Raw genomic sequence first — 18,470 nt, 5'->3', positions numbered from 1 at the left:
CCTATCGGTGTGTACGTGTATATTTACATTGGCTTCATCGTTACATCAATCTCATCCAATTAAATTGGTATATATAATTAACTTTGTTCGAATTTACACTACCTTTGTACGAGAATAATATTGTTTTAAGTGTGTACTAAGGCTTATCTAAATAAAAAATAATAAGCAAAGTTATGGGATATGACATGTGGAAGAACAACAAACGAACTAGTAACAGTCACTAATCCATCCTAATCACAAGATACGTTGTCCATAATCTTTATACTTAAACACGTGATGTACATAAAAACAATTATTTTTCTTTTTTTACATGATTAGAGAAAGTATTATAAACAAGTGATCATGAAACAGAGCTCGGTAAAATACTTGTAATTAATAATATAATGGGTACAAGAAACATGTTAATACAAAACATACACGATAAAAACAAAATTTGTAAAAATTCAAAACAAAATCGCTAAATATTGTTGGACAGCAAACTATATATATATATATATTTAGAGACTGTTAATACTGATAAGGTTAAGTAAATTAAAACAAAATCAAAAGGAAGAATTGTGTTAAAAATAACATATCCAAACCTCTGACTAATTATATATAGTTTGTTACAGGGTCCATTTTATATCCCTCATTATAACTTGTACTCTGGGCTCATTTCAATTACTGCAGCGTTTTTTTTTATTTTTGTTTCGCCTTATTTGTGGTTATAACAAACTATATATATATGCACTAATAACTAATTTAGTTAATAAACTGAAACTTGCATTTAAAAAGCGAACGTTATAGATGATGTCACGAAGCGCTAGTAACTTCGTCGAATATCTAGAAGTGAAACATCAATTACAGCTACGAATTAGTTGAGTAACTGTCAATGTGACGTGAACTCTGTGTGAATGCCAGTAATTATTATCAACTGATTGTCAGTTATTTCTGTCAGTAACTGTTAGTTATCACGTATATTTAGTTACTCTATTGATTAGCCGTAAAATTGTAAAAGGAAGTTTACCCATACATTATTCATAACGTCCTGAAGGAGGTATTTCCGTTGAAGCGTCAGTTGTAAACTTAAGCCTACAAGCGTATATAAATGTTAAGAAAGAATAAAGTAATTTGTTTTCATTTCGTGGACTGGGCATTATTTTCATGAGACACAGTTCGACGAAAACCTACGTTACAACAATATTTATCGAACTTCAACTACCGATGAAGTCGATTACAATTTAGTATGCAGTGCTAATACGAATAAGACCTAAGAAGTGTATAATGCATCTTAAAATCTGGCCAAATCGTAAAGGTTCAATAGTATATTCATAACAGTTAATGGTTTCGCAAAATATATCTTATCTTCATCATAACAAAATTTATGAAGAATATCTAACGGAGTAATGTTAAATATTTTAGTTTACTGTTTGTTTTATTAAGGTAAAAGTTAATAAATCTGTTAGAGGCTTTGTCATGGCTACGTATTACAGAAGAAGAATGTAGTATACTTAGGAAAGCATATAAGTTGGCGTTTTGTCTCTGTTTGCTTCAAGTTCATCCGGGCCCGGCGTGGCCTAGCGCGTAAGGCGTGCGACTCGTAATCCGAGGGTCGCGGGTTCGCGCCCCCGTCGCGCTAAACATGCTCGCCCTCCCAGCCGTGGGGGTGTATAATGTGACGGTCAATCCCACTATTCGTTGGTAAAAGAGTAGCCCAAGAGTTGGCGGTGGGTGGTGATGACTAGCTGCCTTCCCTCTAGTCTTACACTGCTAAATTAGGGACGGATAGCACAGATAGCCCTCGAGTAGCTTTGTGCGAAATTCCAAAACAAACAAACAAGTTCATCCGAATAACTTTTTGTCTTGGTAGAACTTACGTAGATCCTGCAGAGGGAATCAGGATGTTTCCAGGTAATCAAAATCAAGCCAGTCTACTTATCTTTTGCCGACTCTGATCTAGGAATTCGCCTGTTGGACTATGGATCTGCAGGTGCTACAGTAGCGTGTCGTTACCACAAAAAATAATTATACTCCGCATTTTTGGATGAAGAGTGCGTAACTAGGGTGACAGTCAAATCCTACTATTAAGTCTGGAAGCAGTAGCCTAAGAGTTTTTTTGTGGGGATTGTTGACTAACTGCCTGCCCATGTTCTGTCATATTAAAATTTGAGACGACTATAGCGCATATATCCCTCGAGTAGCTTTACGCAAATATCCAAAAACAAACATAACCTTTTTGCTCTCATGAATTGAAAGCAAAAGCAGAAAGATGAGTATGTTTGGGTGTTCATAAGGCAAAAAATGATATATAGTTTTATAGAGGGTGATGGTAAGGCATGCATTATGAGGAGAGAAATTACTGAGGACAGAGGAGCTGTGTAGACGACCCTTCTACGCATATACGATTAGAAATGCCGTGGTCGTAGAAATAATAAAACTGACACCACACAGTTTTGACATGTTGGCAGGACTTGCGAAAAAAACTGGAACCTACGACATATTAAACACCACCGACTGGCACAGAGTGTTTTAAACATATAATGAATTATCGAGGGAAAGAAGTCATAAGCAACTCTTACAAATAATTGTCTTTGCGACTTGTTGACGATTCGCTATAAATGTAATCAACTACCAAAACTTAACTGTTTTCAGAAACTCTTTTTTTCAGCACATTTATAGATATTAAACCGTTAGATTAATTATAATTTTTATTATTTATATAACTTGAGCATCTTTACATTGTAATTGAAGACTGAAAATACGAAACTGTCGAAAAATCATAAATATGTGAGAATTATATGTTGATATTTAAATTAAAGATTTGTTTTAGAACATGACTGCACAACTTTTCATATTATTTGAATCATATCTTAGAATGCTTGTAAATTTAGTAACAAAACACTGAGAAAACATCCAAGCTCATATATGTTGTTCAGAATTTCATCCCACATCAAATCAAGCCTAATCATGGTATAACGAAATCATTGCTTTAGTGCATCGTTTCTTGAAAAATTCAATGGCCACGTATCCTGTAATGCCTAATACTAGAAAGCCTATAAGAATGTAGATCTTAACGTTGACACATAAGTAATTACTGTAGGCAAACGCCATGCTAAAGCCAATGGACTCCCAGAGTCTGTAGTTAGAAAAGGCTGCCTCTTCGTTCTTCTTGAATAAAATCCCATAAAAAGCTATAGAAAAAAGAAATGAATGGCAATGTACAAGTTTGAGATGATCTTTCAATGTGTATAATTCAACTCAAAACTATACGTTAGTACAGGGTTACGCGTTACACAAAACCAGAAAACAAATAATTTTCCCTGCTGTTCGATATACATATATGTGTTAGTTTTATTCTATTATACTTCTACTGCTGGCTCAGTGATAGGTTCAGAGCTTATAAGGCTAAAACTTAGTTTTTTATTCGTGAAGCGTAAATGGCACAGATAACCCACTGTTTTTTATTGTTTTTGTTCTTGTTTTTTTTTGGCGAAGATAAACACATAGCCTAACGTTTGTTTATTTCAATCTCCTGACATGGGTTGGTCTAGTCCTATTAAACAGCGTAAACGGAATAACAGTACAAGGAACTTTTACTCCATTATTTGCTATATAAAGTTTAAAGAACTCAATCTGCTGTGTGGTACCTTAGTGTCGAATAATTCACTTTATTTATTGCTGAATAAGTTACATTTTATACTTTGATATACTTGGTGTTGGAGATTTCCCTCATTGTTTACAAAAAAAATCAAAACTCTTAAAACTATTTTCCGCTTCGTACATGGGTATATCATTAGAGCAAGACTGCTGAGTTTGTTAACCTATATTATTTGTATGTACATAATAACAATTCAGAATAACCAAGATAAACAGGGGCCAAAAAAAGCATGATTCAAAACTCATTCTTCCATTTTTCAGCAATATATAAAAATATATACATTTGGCGCGTATAAAATAAAGAAAAATTTTTATTAACACACTCTGGGTTTACATCACTTTCTGAAAAGGTAGAACTAAATATGTAAAGTATTTTTAAATTTTTTTATTCAGACGGTATTGTATTATAGTTCCAAAGAATAAAGCATGAACTCTTACAGAATGGTTTCAAGTTTCATTGAATTAATGTTTAAAAGTACATTTAGAGTTCTTCTTTCGTGTTATTTTAAAATGGATAACGAAGTTTTGGAATTAAAATTCATTTTTAGCAAGCTATGAACGTGAATTTACAGGATTTGACACAAAATTCTGTCTCGCGCTATTAATATTATAAATTTCGATTTTTTTACTTACAGCCTAGTCTTCAAGTCAAAGAATCCAACTTGTATTATACTGTCTTAAAATAAGAATATTATTACACTTACAAATTTCAAATACGTTCAAATATATACAGAGGTGTGAGTACGTTACTTTAAAATAATTTTGGAACCTCACCCAGTCATGAATTATCTTGTGACTATGCACCTTGAAAAAAGCTTTACAGTGTCAAATCAAAAGTCCCCTTCGGAAGGTTGTCATGCTGCTCAAATACTCTTCTCTATTTATTTCAATAATTTATCGAACGTGTTATGATTAATTTACAGTTCACAATTCGAGAGTCCGATCACAGTCCTTTGGCACTGCGTACAGCGACTTCACGCTATGTGTAAGTGGAAACAATGACCACCTGCTCCTAGAAAAATACAGTATTTGAGAGGGGAGTAGGACTAGAAGACATATTTATCTCGAGGATATCTTACCAAAAGGAGATCCTTTATGTTGTGTACTGTTGTCTGGGGAACATGGAAGGCTTCTGCTACTGACCTTTGTGTTTGTATATTCCCATCTGTTATAAGATGCAGCAATTTGTTTACCACGATTATTGTACGACTTGTTTTATGTATATTTCAGTCTTGAAAGTTATAAATCCCCGATCCGAACACATCTTTTTTATGTGAGTGTATAAATATTTTACATCGGAGAAAAATATGTTATATTACCTTTCCAAAATTGATCAATTTTCAGTGGCATCACACCACCTATAAACACCAAACAATGTCAAAATTCAATTATGGTACAGGTGTTTTCACCACGACTTTACATAGACTGTTTTTGTCACGTGACTTGCTGATTATAATATCCAAAATCGTTTTAATATAACGTACATTTCACCCTGTGTAGTACGTAATTTAAGAATATGATGAAATAGTAAATAATCTAGGCTTAACTATTTAAATAACTTTTTCTATAATTTGTTCACTTATCGATCAATTTAAAGTTTTCAAGCATACCATTAATTTGCGTTTGCCAGACTGCATCACTGAAGCCCCAGATACCAGCCAGCGCCAACAAGACTGTGGTTTGGCTAGAATTAGGTTTCCAATAGAGTAAGGTGATGGTAATCCCTAAGTTGGCTAGAGCCGCTGTGACGAATATGGGGAGTCGAGACACCAGTTTTACTAAAGGCCCCGAAAGCAGAGAAACTACAGCATTTACAACACCAAAACAGATCAGTACAAAACCAATTCTGTGAATACCCCAAGAACACGCAATAAAAGCCTGGAATAAAAATAAGTGAATACATTTATCAGCATTAAAGTTTTAATTTGTTAATAAATTTAACATTATGAACAATTATACAATCGAGACACACAATGTAAACATCAAAAATATTTCGTGGCAAAATGAAGACACAATATTTAAAACTTGTGTTTCACTGATCTTTTGTTCGGTCAGAGAACATGTCCACACACAATATGTTCTGTGAGATATAATATATCTCTTAATTAACACCATATATTTCGGACCTGACATATTTAAGTATCATGTAATAATCTAATAGCTTAACTAATTGTATATTACTTGAAAATGTATTGCTAGTTTTAACGTATATTTGGTTGACAGACAAGTTTGCACAACAACGTAAACGTACGGAATCCAAATTGAACGAGATTTGTGCGGTTAACAGCATTAAATGCTTTCTTATACTTCCCACTCTATAAATAACAACATGATAAGTTACCAATTACCAGCCAGCTAGTGACTCACGTGTAAGTCTGAGGGCTTAAAGTCGGATTACAATAACTGTTTATTTGTTTTTGAAATTTGCGCAAAGCTACACGAGGGCTAGCACAGAGGGTCCCGGATTGCGAGTCGAGTGCCTTAACTACTGGTCGATGCCTGTCCCTTTCAATAACTGTAGTGGCTAGAATACAGATAGCTTCATGCTCAACAATAAATTATACAAATTAGGTATCCTCTGAGACAACATATAATCTTAAGCATTATAGATTTCACTTTATGTTCTGCAGTAAGTTTGATGTGATAAATGAAAGCAATGTGATTTTTCTAATCAGAGATGTACAAGATTCGCCACAACTTTCTCATATAGAAAGATAATTTATGACTCATCTCACTGAGATATTGTTGAAACCGTAGGATTTTTTCTGTAAAATATTTCTTAATAGAAAACAAACAGGCTATATCTATCGATATATCTTTTGTTCCCAGTTGGCTTAATGAATTACAACGTTATTCTTTTATTATTTGCACTGAAGATGGAAGGAGATCAAGACGAAATTTGAGTGAATCAGGTCGATCAGAATGTGAAACACTGATTTCATTCAAATAGTGCATGAATTAAGTCCATCAAATGTATAGAGTAGCAAATTGTTAGATTTATCTGTTCATACCTTTCTTATTAGGTCTGACATGGCCACGTGATTAAGGTGCTCGATTCGTAATATGAGGGTTGCGGATTTGAATCCCCGTCGCACCAAACATGCTCGCCCTTTCAGCCATGGGGGCGTTGTAACATTACGATCCATCCCACTATTCGTTGGTAAAAATGTAACCCAAGAGCTGGCGGTGGGTGGTAATGACTATCTGCCTTCTCTCTAGTTTAACACTGCTAAATTAGAGACAGCTAGCGCAGATAGCCCTTTGTTTAGCTTTGCGCGAAATTCGAAACAAAACAAACCATTTTGTATCAAAGAATGTCGACTTGCGCTGCCCACTATCGTTACTTGGAAAATCTATAAACTCTGTACCCTCATCTACAATAGAATATCAAATAACAATTAACCTCTTCCTATCTGTATTTTTATTCTTTCGTCTATCAACACTCATAGTTTAAAAATAACACACGATACCATGAAGTAAAATCGTTTGATTAATACTCTTGACTGTGATTTATATTCAGCCGCTTGTCATTTGATGACAATATTTGCATGGCTTTTTAGATTAAAATAAGTTAGCTCATAGTACAACTACAGTAGTTAGTTGTATTTACGCTTCGTGTTTCGTCTGCCAGCAATGTAGTTATGCTGTTGGAGTAACTGCCAAATGTTTCATGCATAATATGTGTGATTTAGCCACTTTATGTGTTATATATACTGATATAACGGAACTCTTCTTTTGTTTTACACGTACAGCTATATCAAATACAGTTCTAGGTATTGCTGTATATACTCACCTGTCCTTACTAAAATCACATAGCTTATCTGCCTTTCCCGTACTTCGATACAAGGAAAGTTTGAAATAATTTGTTTACCTCTCTTCCCAATATTTTTAAATAACAGAGTTCTCCAAGTTTTTAGTTAACCTTTTCAACGATTGATCACAGCACCTAATTATCTGATCGAAATATTCTTTTTTCACTTGTTTGCCTTATTTTCTTATCAAATTGTTTTTTGTTACTATATTAATAAATATATATAAAGACCTACCTTTGTATAATCACTAAGAAAAAAGGCTTGTTCTAAACCACTGTATATCGTAAGTGGAATAATAACAATTTGATAGGGATTTCTTAGGTGTTTTAATGTTGCAAGCAAAAGTCGGACTCCTGTTAACTTCTCATCAAACTCTTGAAATTCTCGCTTCAAAGGATCAAGAAACAATCCAATCAAAATGGCTCCACAAACAGCAGAAGCTAAATAGATTCCAATTAGCATGTAAACCTTGGTATCTTCTGGACGAACAAGATTTGGGCTTTCAACTTGATTACAAAAGTCTGATCCACAGAAAGCTAAACTGGCATCAGAATCGTTAACTAAATACATTGTTTCATTTTCTGGACGCAGAACGAAGTACGATATCAAATTTCCCCAAATTTGAGTGGATTGGAAGAACATGAAGAATATTCCAAAAAAGCGGACGATTATCGTGTCTTCGGTTTCTTTGACCATCTCTGTATAACGAAAGCCTATTTCGTTTAGATAAGTACATTTTGCAGACCACAAGGGAGCAGCTCCAAGGCCTAAAATCAAGGCAGATGGTATGAGAGTTCCCCAGTGAGGATAAAAATTGGCTGCAATATAGGGCGTGTAACATAACATCGCCAACACCATGGTGCGTTTACAACCTAATTTTTTTATTACAATTGCTGGAAGAAAAAGAGACGACACGATTAAAGCCCCATAAATAACGCTCTGTGAGACCACACCAATCCCATCCTCACTGTTTAAAGTGCTCTGAAGGTTTGCAAGAGCTTGAAACGTGGTGAATAAGAACAAGAAACCACAACATACGACTATCAAGTTTTTGATTATCCTTTGTTTAGTCATAGGAACAGGAAGTTGTTCACTATGCGTATTCTCACAAAGAACGCCTTTGTTTTGAGGTTTCCATCTCATTTCGCTTTCGTCCATTATGTAGCTGTCGTTTTTATAACCGTTGTTCACTTGATTCATATCAGCCATGAATTATTCTTTCTCTCTCAATAATCTACTTAAATTATTCTGCGTATTAAAAGTTGTATTGGCTTAAACAAGGCTTGGTGAAAGCAAAGACTGGATTGTACATGAATTTAACGACAGTTCGGTGCTATCGAAATGGTGATGGACAATATATTATGGGAATAGCACATGCGTGTTTGAGTAAAACTGATAAACGATTTTGTGACTCGATAACGATTAATTCTACCTTTTGTTATCAGTTTGTTGTATGAAAAAAAACGTCGAAAACGGAACTTTTCCTGCTCATGAATTATTTCATAAAAATTAGGGAGCGAATTAACATTGTTTTAATACGAATATGTACTTGAATTAGTCCTTCACAGTAAAGGATTTGTTTGTTTATTTGTTTATTTGCTTTTTGAATTTCGCACAAAGCTACTCGAGAGCTATCTGTGCTAGCCGTCCCTAATTTAGCAGTGTAAGACTAGAAGGAAGGCAGCTAGTCATCACCACCCACCGCCAACTCTTGGGCTACTCTTTTACCAACTAATAGTGGGATTGATTGTAACATTATAACGCCCCCACGGCTGAAAGAGCGAGCATGTTTGGTGTGACGAGAATTCGAACCCGCGACCCTCAGATTACGAGTCGCACGCCTTAACACGCTTGGCCATGCCGGACCTCACGGTAAAGGAACGGTAAAATGCATGAAAGGAGCAGCTCTTTCATGTTGGAATTGTTTAGTATACTTCTTTAATTTCGCGCCAAGCTACACAAGGGCTATCTACGCTAGTCGTTCCAAATTTAGCAGTGTAAGACTTTTCATCATCACCCACCTCCAATTCTTAGGCTATTCTTTTCCCAAGAAATAGTGGGATTGATTGTCACATTATAACGCATCCACGGCTGGAAGGGCGAACATGTTTAGTGTGACGGGGAAACGAACCCGCGACCCTCAGATTATGAGTCGAGTGCTTTAACCACCTGACCATACCGAGCCAAGGATTGTTTTGAGGGGAAGTGTTTTCAAATTGACTCTCTTTAGCTGTATAAAATCATGATATTGACATATTTTTATTGTATGATAAAAATAAGAAGTAATAAAAATGTTTTATGGAGCAATTAATTATCTTAAGAATTATAACACATTTTTATCTACAAGAGGAGTATTTTATGGGAAAACGTGAAGTGGCAAAATAAATCTCTGAATGGATATCTATAGTTGACAGATATATAAAAAAGTGATCAGTGATAATGTCTGTTCTAAGACCAAGTATTTATTTGGCTTGATAGCGAGCAATGAAATCATTTTTTAAAACATTTTTAACATAAAAATGTTATTTTTATTTTAAAGGTTGCCATTTATACGGAAAAATGTAGTAATTATCTTTTTGATGAAAAAAAGCTTGAGAAAAATGGACAAAAGTTCGCTTTTTCATGTAAATATTGTTTGTAGAGAAAATAAAAGGAGAACTTATTCATTATTCTAAGAAGTTATTTTTCTTCTAAAATTGACAAGTGAGAACATGCATTTTGAATTAAGGTGTTATTTGCAGTTGTTATTCGCGTTGTTTGTTTGTTTTTCGGGGATTTCAACCAAATTTATGATTATCTGCACATAGCCCTCCTTAATTTTGAACTGATAGACTTGGAGTAAGAAAGCTGCAGTCAACAGCGCTTTAGCTTTGAGTATCAACTCTTCAGATTTACAATATGGGTGCACTAATTATTAAATCATAACCGACAAATACAGAACGCTAGGAATGGTAGAATATAATTCTGTGAAATATTAGGGATTTAGAACTAGCATTTACCTGAATATAAAATTTGGCACAACATGACTTTGCTCTCTGCGGGAATGAGACCCGTTCATCAACATAAGAGCCATTTCAACTATAAAAGTTTTATAATGTCACAACCATTACCACTGTTCGTTAGTAATGGGTAGCTCAGAAGTTGGCGCTAAACGATGTTGACCAGTTGCCTTCCTTTCAGTCTGTCACTTCAAAATAAGATACGGCCAACGCACGTAGCCCTCTGGTAGCCTTGGGTGAAAATTCAACAAAATATAAACAGCAAATCGAGAAAAATTAATTGAAAAGAGTGTGTGTTTGTATTTTTCTTATAACAAAGCCACATCAGGCTATCTTCTGAGCCTACCGAGTGGAATCGAACCCCCGATTTTAGATTTGTAAATTCGTAGACTTACCTCTGTACTAGCGGGGGCAATTGAAAAGAGAATGAGTGTGTTTGTTTTTGAATTTCGCGCAAAGGTACACGTTGGCTGTCTGCGCTAGCCATCTCTAATTTAGCAGTGTAAGACTAGAGGGAAGGCAGCTAGTCATCATCACCCACCGCCAACTCTTGGGCTACTCTTTTACCAACTAATAGTGGAATTGTTCGTAACATTATAAGACCCCACGGCTGAAAGGACGAGCATGTTTGGTGCAGTGGGGATTCGAACCCGCGACCCTCAGATTACGCCTTAACCTACCTAGCCATGCCGGGCCAAAGGAATAAGTGAAAAGTGTTTTAGACAAATCTAAGAAATAATTACTATTTTTTCATTAGGACTAACGATCATCATATTTTAAACGATTATTGCAATCAGTAGTGTAGTTGAGTTAGATAATTAAAAGTTTACAACATTTCCTGACATCTGTCTAATGTCAGCCTCGTGTGTTTATTGTGTATTAAGCACAACGCTACAAAATGATGTGACAACTTGAGTTATCGAAATCCCGATTTTAGCCTTGTAATTCCTCAGAGTCACAGATGAGCCGTCGGAGCGTACCTAAAGACATTTCTAAAGAAAAGTAATCGACAGAAATCAAGATTAAAAAATAAAGATATATGTAATATTTAATGATAAACGACATGCACAATATTTAAAATATTCTTATATATCTTGTGTTTTGTTCCATTAGAAAACAGACATCAACACAATGTGTTGTATTAGGACCATTTCGTGATTGCATCTAGAATATAATGTTATTTAACAGATACAGCCACTAAAAAGAAATTAATCATTTGTAGATGTGACAGAAGCCACTTGTCAATGGTGACAACAACTAGTGGAGTATAGGGGAGAGTTTTCAAAGAGAGAAATACTCAGTCAAACCCAGAGACGAAAGGGAAATGCTATTGGTGGAGGAAAAAGATGGACCTTTAGGACGGTAGAAAACCTCTCTATGATAAAAATTAGGCTGCTGAACAATAACATGTCTCAAAACAATCTAAGACTTTTCAGGACCATTAGGTAAACTACTGACTGTAATTCATCATTCTGTGACACACTAGTCATTAACTGACACTAGGCTCCCTGCACTTGCCTATTCAATTAATCCCTTTTATGAGGTACTGTCCAATCCAGAGTAGAATGTAAGTCCATCAGGGAAAGATCCACATTAAGACCACGTGCGTTTGTAGTGAAAGCAAAGCATAACATATAGTCAAAAATGGTTTAGACACCTCCTGATATATCAGATAGGTTATTATTTGGAATAAAGAGATTCACGGACAGACAGTGACGCACCTGATGCTGAGCCCATAAGGTCAGTGAGTTTGCCTCAATCAAGTGGTTGGTAAGAAAAAACATCGTCATAGCTGTAACGATCAACTAAGACGGTATCAAAGGCCTTCTGATCGTTATATTACATTTTATGCAAACTGTAAGTCATTTGGTTGAGTGAAAGGATGTCGTGACCCTTGTTTTCTAACCTAGCAAGTGGTTTAATCTAAAAAACGAACACGGATGCCATTTGTGATGACCACTCAATCATTACAGTTAGACATCTGTTTAGTCAAGAAAATAGTGAATGAAAGAGTTTTATGACCCTTGTTTTCAAAACTATCAAGTATTTTAAACAAAAAATAGTCTATTATTTCATAAAAATTACCCACACTTATCCAAGTAACTGCAATTTTCCAGAACATACCGCGGGGTGCTCGAGAGAAACACTTATATTTTTGTGATTCTTCCATGTACAGTGTTAAGTTGTGTTCTTTACTAATACAAAATAATGATAAAGTCACTGGAAATTTCAATGCATAAATTTTTGTTCATTGAGCTTATCTGTATTTGTTTTATTATGATGTCAAATAAAATGAGTGGATTGGCTTTTATTAGGCAATACAGAGTCCTGATGATCCATGGTTGACAGCTGCTAAAGACAATGAAAATATATTTACTATTCACTGACAACTCTATTTAGCCAAGGCTGGTTTCAGTTAGTATTGATATATAGGATAGCAACAGGATAAATGAACCCATTGACGATCTGTCGGAAGCAGTCTCATCAGGAAGTGTAGGCTTCTCTTCAAGATGACATCTTCCAAAAATAATCATTATGGATAACCTTTGGCTAGATCACATCTTCTTCAAACACTCACATAACTTTGGCGTTTGTCCTCTCTCGTAATAACGACTATTCACTCGTACCATGCAACAATGGAGAAATTTAATTTTATCAGCACTTATGGCATACCTACCTTTCACTTTATCATAAGCCAGCTAAATTCTTTCCTGAGCGAGCTCTTCCAAACACCAATTTCTCGGAACAAGCTGGAGTACATGGTTTCACTATCTCCCAGTCACTAGATGAATAATTATTACTAATAATTCCTGGTCTTAATATTTCACGCCTTAATGATGCCATAATTCCTGATACCACTGGAAGTTTAGGATTGATGGAGATTTCTTGAACATGGACAGTGAAGCTATATGAAGCTAGTCTTATTTCATTCCTTTTTTCCATAAGTAGATGGCTCCAAAATCCTCTCTTTTTCATTGTCAATTAGCCATACATCATGAGATACATGTAACTCCTAATTTTCCTCTTGCTCAAACATATGTCCACTTACTGTTCACATTACTCCATCTTTTTGTTTTCATATCTGGAGTCGGTTTCCCAACTTTTATTATCAAATTGGATTGAGCTATCATAGTTGTAGAACTTGCGTCCCCACTTCATTGGACCCAATGAATCATGGACTGGTTTATTTAAATAATGAAACTTTATTTTATTTGAGTCAAATGGGGTATTCTCTAAAATGTTTTGCCCAATAAGCTCGCTTAATTCCTGTTTCCTGAAGTCTTGTTAGCCTTTTTTTTTTTTACTTTTATTTGATTGTACTCAAAGACTTTTCCTTGTAGTATTGTCTTAAAAATTTTTGATTCCTTACAGTCTTGGCTATAATAACTAGATTTCTCACATCTATAACAGTTCTTTCTTTTTGTTTTCATTTTGGAGGAGTTTTTATTTTCTACAAGCTTTTGTTTACAGCTCTTGACAATATGTTCTTATAAGTTACCTTTGAAATATTAGTTATCTTGTGTTTTTTTCCAACACTCTGTATAAGGAGCCATTTAAATGATCCTTATATTTTTTTAAAGCCAACTGGGCAAGTCTTATGAAATTTTTCAAAAGTTGATAAGGTATCTTCTTTCCTTTGCATCTTACACTGGTAGTTTGCTCTGAATATTTCTTTCTGACCTGTTGCATAAAGTTTCTCCTTATGTTGTTTACTTGTTATGGCTCTCAGATGGAAGGTTACTAAAGTAAATGCTGTAAAATCTGGTCTTTGTAGATGGGGAGCAAGATAGATAGCTTGTTGTTGAATATTTCAACTTTTCACTCTGGATATGATTTCGAACTGAGCTTGGTGCGACTCCCACAGCATCTTTCTACCGTAGTTCATTCGTTTCTCAATTGACCAATGCGGAACTAGTCAGCTAAACTGTAAAACTAAATTTGCTACTGTCATTGCTGGATCAGTGTTGAAACGTTAACTGGTGATACATTAGTAGTGATGGTAGATTTTAACCAAATAGTTTCTATTCCTTATTTGGTACCAAATGCAGAAAAAGGAGTGGCTGGTTTAATATTCACATTTAATGGTTCCTTTTTCAGATGAATCTGTTATTAATATTTTTTTCTACTTCATGGATATATTTTTTTAATTCGTGGTTTTTTTTACGTCCTCAGTTTTATAATCACGGCTTTTCTATACTTTTTTGATGTCCTTCTGCACTTCTTTATATTTTTCTTGTAATCCTAACCCAGTGTTGTATTGTTATTCTTTTATTTGCAAGTTATTTTAAATAATTTGGTGAAAATAATTCAATGTTTAGTACAGGTGACCAGAATAAATTACATTATTTCCTCCTTTGAAAAGTTTCTACGAAGGTGAATACTTGTACATTGTTGAAAGTTGTTGTAGGTCTACCTTACAAATAGCGTTAAATCTTTACTAAATTTAAATAAACAAAGCTAAACTACTTGTATAAAACAATTTAATAAACGAGATAGTGAACAGAGTTCGAAATACTTCTGAATAACACAATGACTGGGTTAGCTCTCTATCTTGAAGGGGCCTGGCATGGCCCAGCGCGTAAGGCGTGCGACTCGTAATCCGAGGGTCGCGGGTTCGCGCCCGCGTCACGCCAAACATGCTCGCCCTCCCAGCCGTGGGGGCGTTATAATGTGACGGTCAATCCCACTATTCGTTGGTAAAAGAGTAACCTAAGAGTTGGTGGTGAGTGGTGATGACTAGCTGCCTTCCCTCTAGTCTTACACTGCTAAATTAGGGACGGCTAGCACAGATAGCCCTCGAGTAGCTTTGTGCGAAATTCCAAAACAAACAAACAAACAAACAAACTCTATCTTGAAATAACTCTACATTCAATTAACTATGTACTCTCGAAGCGTGCTGGAACTTTGTATCTATAAATCCACTCTTGAATATGCTAGAAAATATGATACATCCTATTACAGTGCTAGAACTGTACTTATACTGTACTTGAGCACACTGTCATCTTACAAATAAGTTCAAGTAACTGAAAAACCTAGGGCTCAAAATATTTTGTAAAGACTAAACTAAGCTCAGGCAGTAAATGAAATTGAAACAATCTAAAGTGAACAAATTAACATAATATATATTCGTTATGAATAAATAAGTCTATAGTTAAATAATTGGATTCTATGTTTAATGACTGCCTGGCTGCAGGGGTAGAGAGCAAAATCAAATCATGTCTTTACATCAGTAAACCAGAGTAGAAGCAAAAAGTATTATACTTCTGCTCAGAATAGAGAACAAAGACTAAAGCTAGAATAATAAAATACACGCTGTTAAGTAAGTTAAACCAAAGTCCTAGTGCAGTATTTCACTGCCCTTACGTTACCTACATTAATGATCATTCCATATTAAGGCCCGGGATGGCCAAGTGGGTTAAGGCTTTCAACTCGTAATCTAAGGGTCGCGGGTTCGAATCCCGATTACGCCAAACATGTTCGCCCTTTCAGGAGTGGGGGCGTTGGTAAAAGAGTAGCCCAAGAGTTGGCGGTAGGTGGTGATGACTAGTTGTCTTCCCTCTAGTCTTACATTGCTAAATTAGGGACGGCTAGCGCAGATAGCCCTCGAGTAGCTTTGCGCAAAATTCAAAACAAACAAACATTCCACATTAACATATTTAAGGAAGAGAACTCCAACCCATGCATGCTTGCGCTTCTCTGTGCTACTTCTTGAATGAGTGAAACCTTGCTCCAGAAGGGCATGACACCCAAATAGATCAATCTGGTATGCGCAGGTGGAAGGGCCATTGCAGTATGTGACCCTTGTCCAAGCAAGAATAACAATGCAAGTTTATTCATTTCTAGATCCAGTTTGTCTTGTTTTGTTTTTTATTTCGTGCAAAGTTACATAAGGGATATCTGCGCTAGCCGTCCTTAATTTAGCAGTGTAAAATTAGAGGGAAGGCAGCTAGTCATTACTACCCACAGCCTTCTCTTAAACTACTCTTTTTACCAACAAATTGTTGGATTGGCCGTAACATTATAACGCCCCCACGGCTGAAAGGACGAGCATGTTTAGTGAGACGGGGATTCGAACCCGCGGCCCTCAGATTGTGAGTCGAGTGCTTTAACCAGCTGGCCATGCCGGACCTAGCATCCAGCTTACAGAAACACCATTAACTATGTAGAGAACATCTACACTTCACATTTCAAAAAATAGGTTCCAGAATATACATAGCCGTGTAAGGATATATTCAATACTAATTATGAATGAGCAAAATATGGTTACATGTCTTATCATCACATTTGGACTCAACGTAAATGGATAAGGCCCGGCATGGCCAAGCGTGTTAAGGCGTGCGACTTGTAATCTGAGGGTCGCGGGTTCGCATCCCGGTCGCGCCAAACATGCTCGCCCTTTCAGCCGTGGGGGCGTTATAATGTGACGGTCATTCCCACTATTCGTTGGTAAAAGAGTAGCCCAAAAGTTGGCGGTGAGTGGTGATGACTGCTAAATTAGGGACGGCTAGCACAGATAGCTCTCGAGTAGCTTTGTGCGAAATTCCAAAACAAACAAACAGTAAATGGATAAATCTTTTCTTTTTTAAATGAATGCTTCTATTAGAAAAAAAATATATATTGTGCTGCAATAAAAACAAAAATAACTAAAAATCCAACTCTTTGCACTTATTAAATATTATATTTAAAGATAATCAATTTAATATAATATTAGTTCCCGAATTGATTCAAACAAATTGCTGTTGTATCTACTGAGTTTGTTGCCATTTAAAGTTGCTCAAAGATAAGACTAATGTTAAATTTATAGTGTTTATCACTTTTTTTTTTTACTTTCTCAATCTGAGGTTGAGATGACGCTAGTTAATACAACATGCTTTAGAACCGAAAGTGGAAGGTGTAGTTTTATCATTTTACAACTTGCAATTAGCACAGTGAATATAAGTTTAATCATTTGTACCGTAGCATAGAAACTTCTCACATCATGGACTAAAATGAGAATGGTAAGATTATATTTCTTTTATTATTGGTTATTACACGATATTTACAAGTCCTACTTATCCTTATTTAGGTTAATATGCAGCTTATAGCTGTTGACGTGTTTAGCATTTAAATCATTCAAAGTTTGTTTTTTTTTTACAGAGTAAAAAATTATGGCTTAGTTTAGCCAACAATTTATGTCCAGTTTTTGACTGTTTCATTTACGCCATTTATCCACGTAAAATTTACATTTTAAGTACGAATCTGACGAGGATAAAAGCTTGGAAACTTGTTAGTGGATACAAGTTAGTTGTACTATTAGTATTAGTTCTATAATTCAGCATAAACTTAACCTCTATCCCTTAACACAAACCTAACGTGTAAACCTCTTTTTAAATGTAATTTGTATATTTCGCCTTTAATTAAAGTGAGACCAAACACTTGAAAAATAGCAGTGATAGGTCATCAATTTTACTGTGATTGACGAACACATTATGTTATGCCTTTTAAGCTTTGTTGCAAGGCTCATAGTGTTTTTTTTTTCTTTGTGTTTAGACCCTTCACGGATTAGCAACGAAGATTATAATTTTTTTGTGCTTAACCAAGATTAACCTTAAACTTATAAGTTAGCAAACTTGATGGAGTGGTTATAATTTTTGTTGTAATTTATATGTAAATGCAACATATTTCAAGCAGGATATGCTGTCATATATGGCCTTACATCATCTTGTTTTTAGACTAATTGTAAACAGTGATATTGCATAAAATCATGTCTAGTATGATTGTACTGTGTATGTAGTAGATATAAAATAAAAACATAAGACTGACTATCAAGATTGAAACATTAAAACTGGGATTACACTGAGCATTTACTGATTTAAGTATGGTTTTGTACAACAGGGTAGTACTATTACTAGTCATTGCTACAACTAGCTTTGGACACATTTGGAATATTGTGTTGTGTCTTGGGTTCCTTACCTCAAGAAGAACATTGAAATGCTTTAAAGATCTCGGAGAAAGGCTAATAGTAATAGGATAGTACATGGGG

The 18,470-nt window shown here is 35.2% G+C and overlaps 2 protein-coding genes across 3 annotated transcripts in view; one reads left to right on the top strand and one right to left on the bottom strand.

Annotated features, from left to right (window-relative positions):
- Positions 1-244: 244 nt before the first annotated feature.
- Positions 245-8,799, bottom strand: LOC143248907 (protein unc-93 homolog A-like). Its single transcript, XM_076497876.1, has 3 exons — positions 7,683-8,799; positions 5,247-5,514; positions 245-3,170 (listed from the first exon to the last, which is right to left on the bottom strand). Exons 1-3 carry the CDS (start codon positions 8,655-8,657, stop codon positions 2,941-2,943), a joined length of 1,473 nt encoding a protein of 490 aa, XP_076353991.1. The 5' UTR covers positions 8,658-8,799; the 3' UTR covers positions 245-2,940.
- An 8,466-nt stretch (positions 8,800-17,265) lies between these two features.
- LOC143248921 (endonuclease/exonuclease/phosphatase family domain-containing protein 1-like) overlaps positions 17,266-18,470 on the top strand; it is a 48,056-nt gene continuing 46,851 nt past the window's right edge. Inside the window, exon 1 of one of the 2 annotated variants that reach the window (XM_076497918.1) lies at positions 17,266-17,445. The gene's annotated coding sequence lies outside the window, so the exon portion shown is untranslated. The remainder of the gene's footprint in view (positions 17,446-18,470) is intronic. The other variant, XM_076497929.1, reaches the window with a different exon arrangement.

This window comes from Tachypleus tridentatus, chromosome 1 (genome assembly GCF_004210375.1).
Source record: "Tachypleus tridentatus isolate NWPU-2018 chromosome 1, ASM421037v1, whole genome shotgun sequence".
NCBI lineage: Eukaryota > Metazoa > Arthropoda > Merostomata > Xiphosura > Limulidae > Tachypleus > Tachypleus tridentatus.
Note: the sequence above shows the minus strand (reverse complement) of the source record. Positions and strands in the feature narration are given on the sequence as shown.

Coding starts and splice junctions, on each gene's coding strand:
- LOC143248907 (XM_076497876.1), bottom strand. CDS start 8,657: ATGGCTGATATGAATCAAGTGAACAACGGTTATAAAAACGACAGCTAC. Junction 5,515..7,682: donor TTCTTAGTGATTATACAAAG/GTAGGTCTTTAT, acceptor TTTTTATTCCAG/GCTTTTATTGCGTGTTCTTG. Junction 3,171..5,246: donor CTGGCAAACGCAAATTAATG/GTATGCTTGAAA, acceptor TTTTTTCTATAG/CTTTTTATGGGATTTTATTC.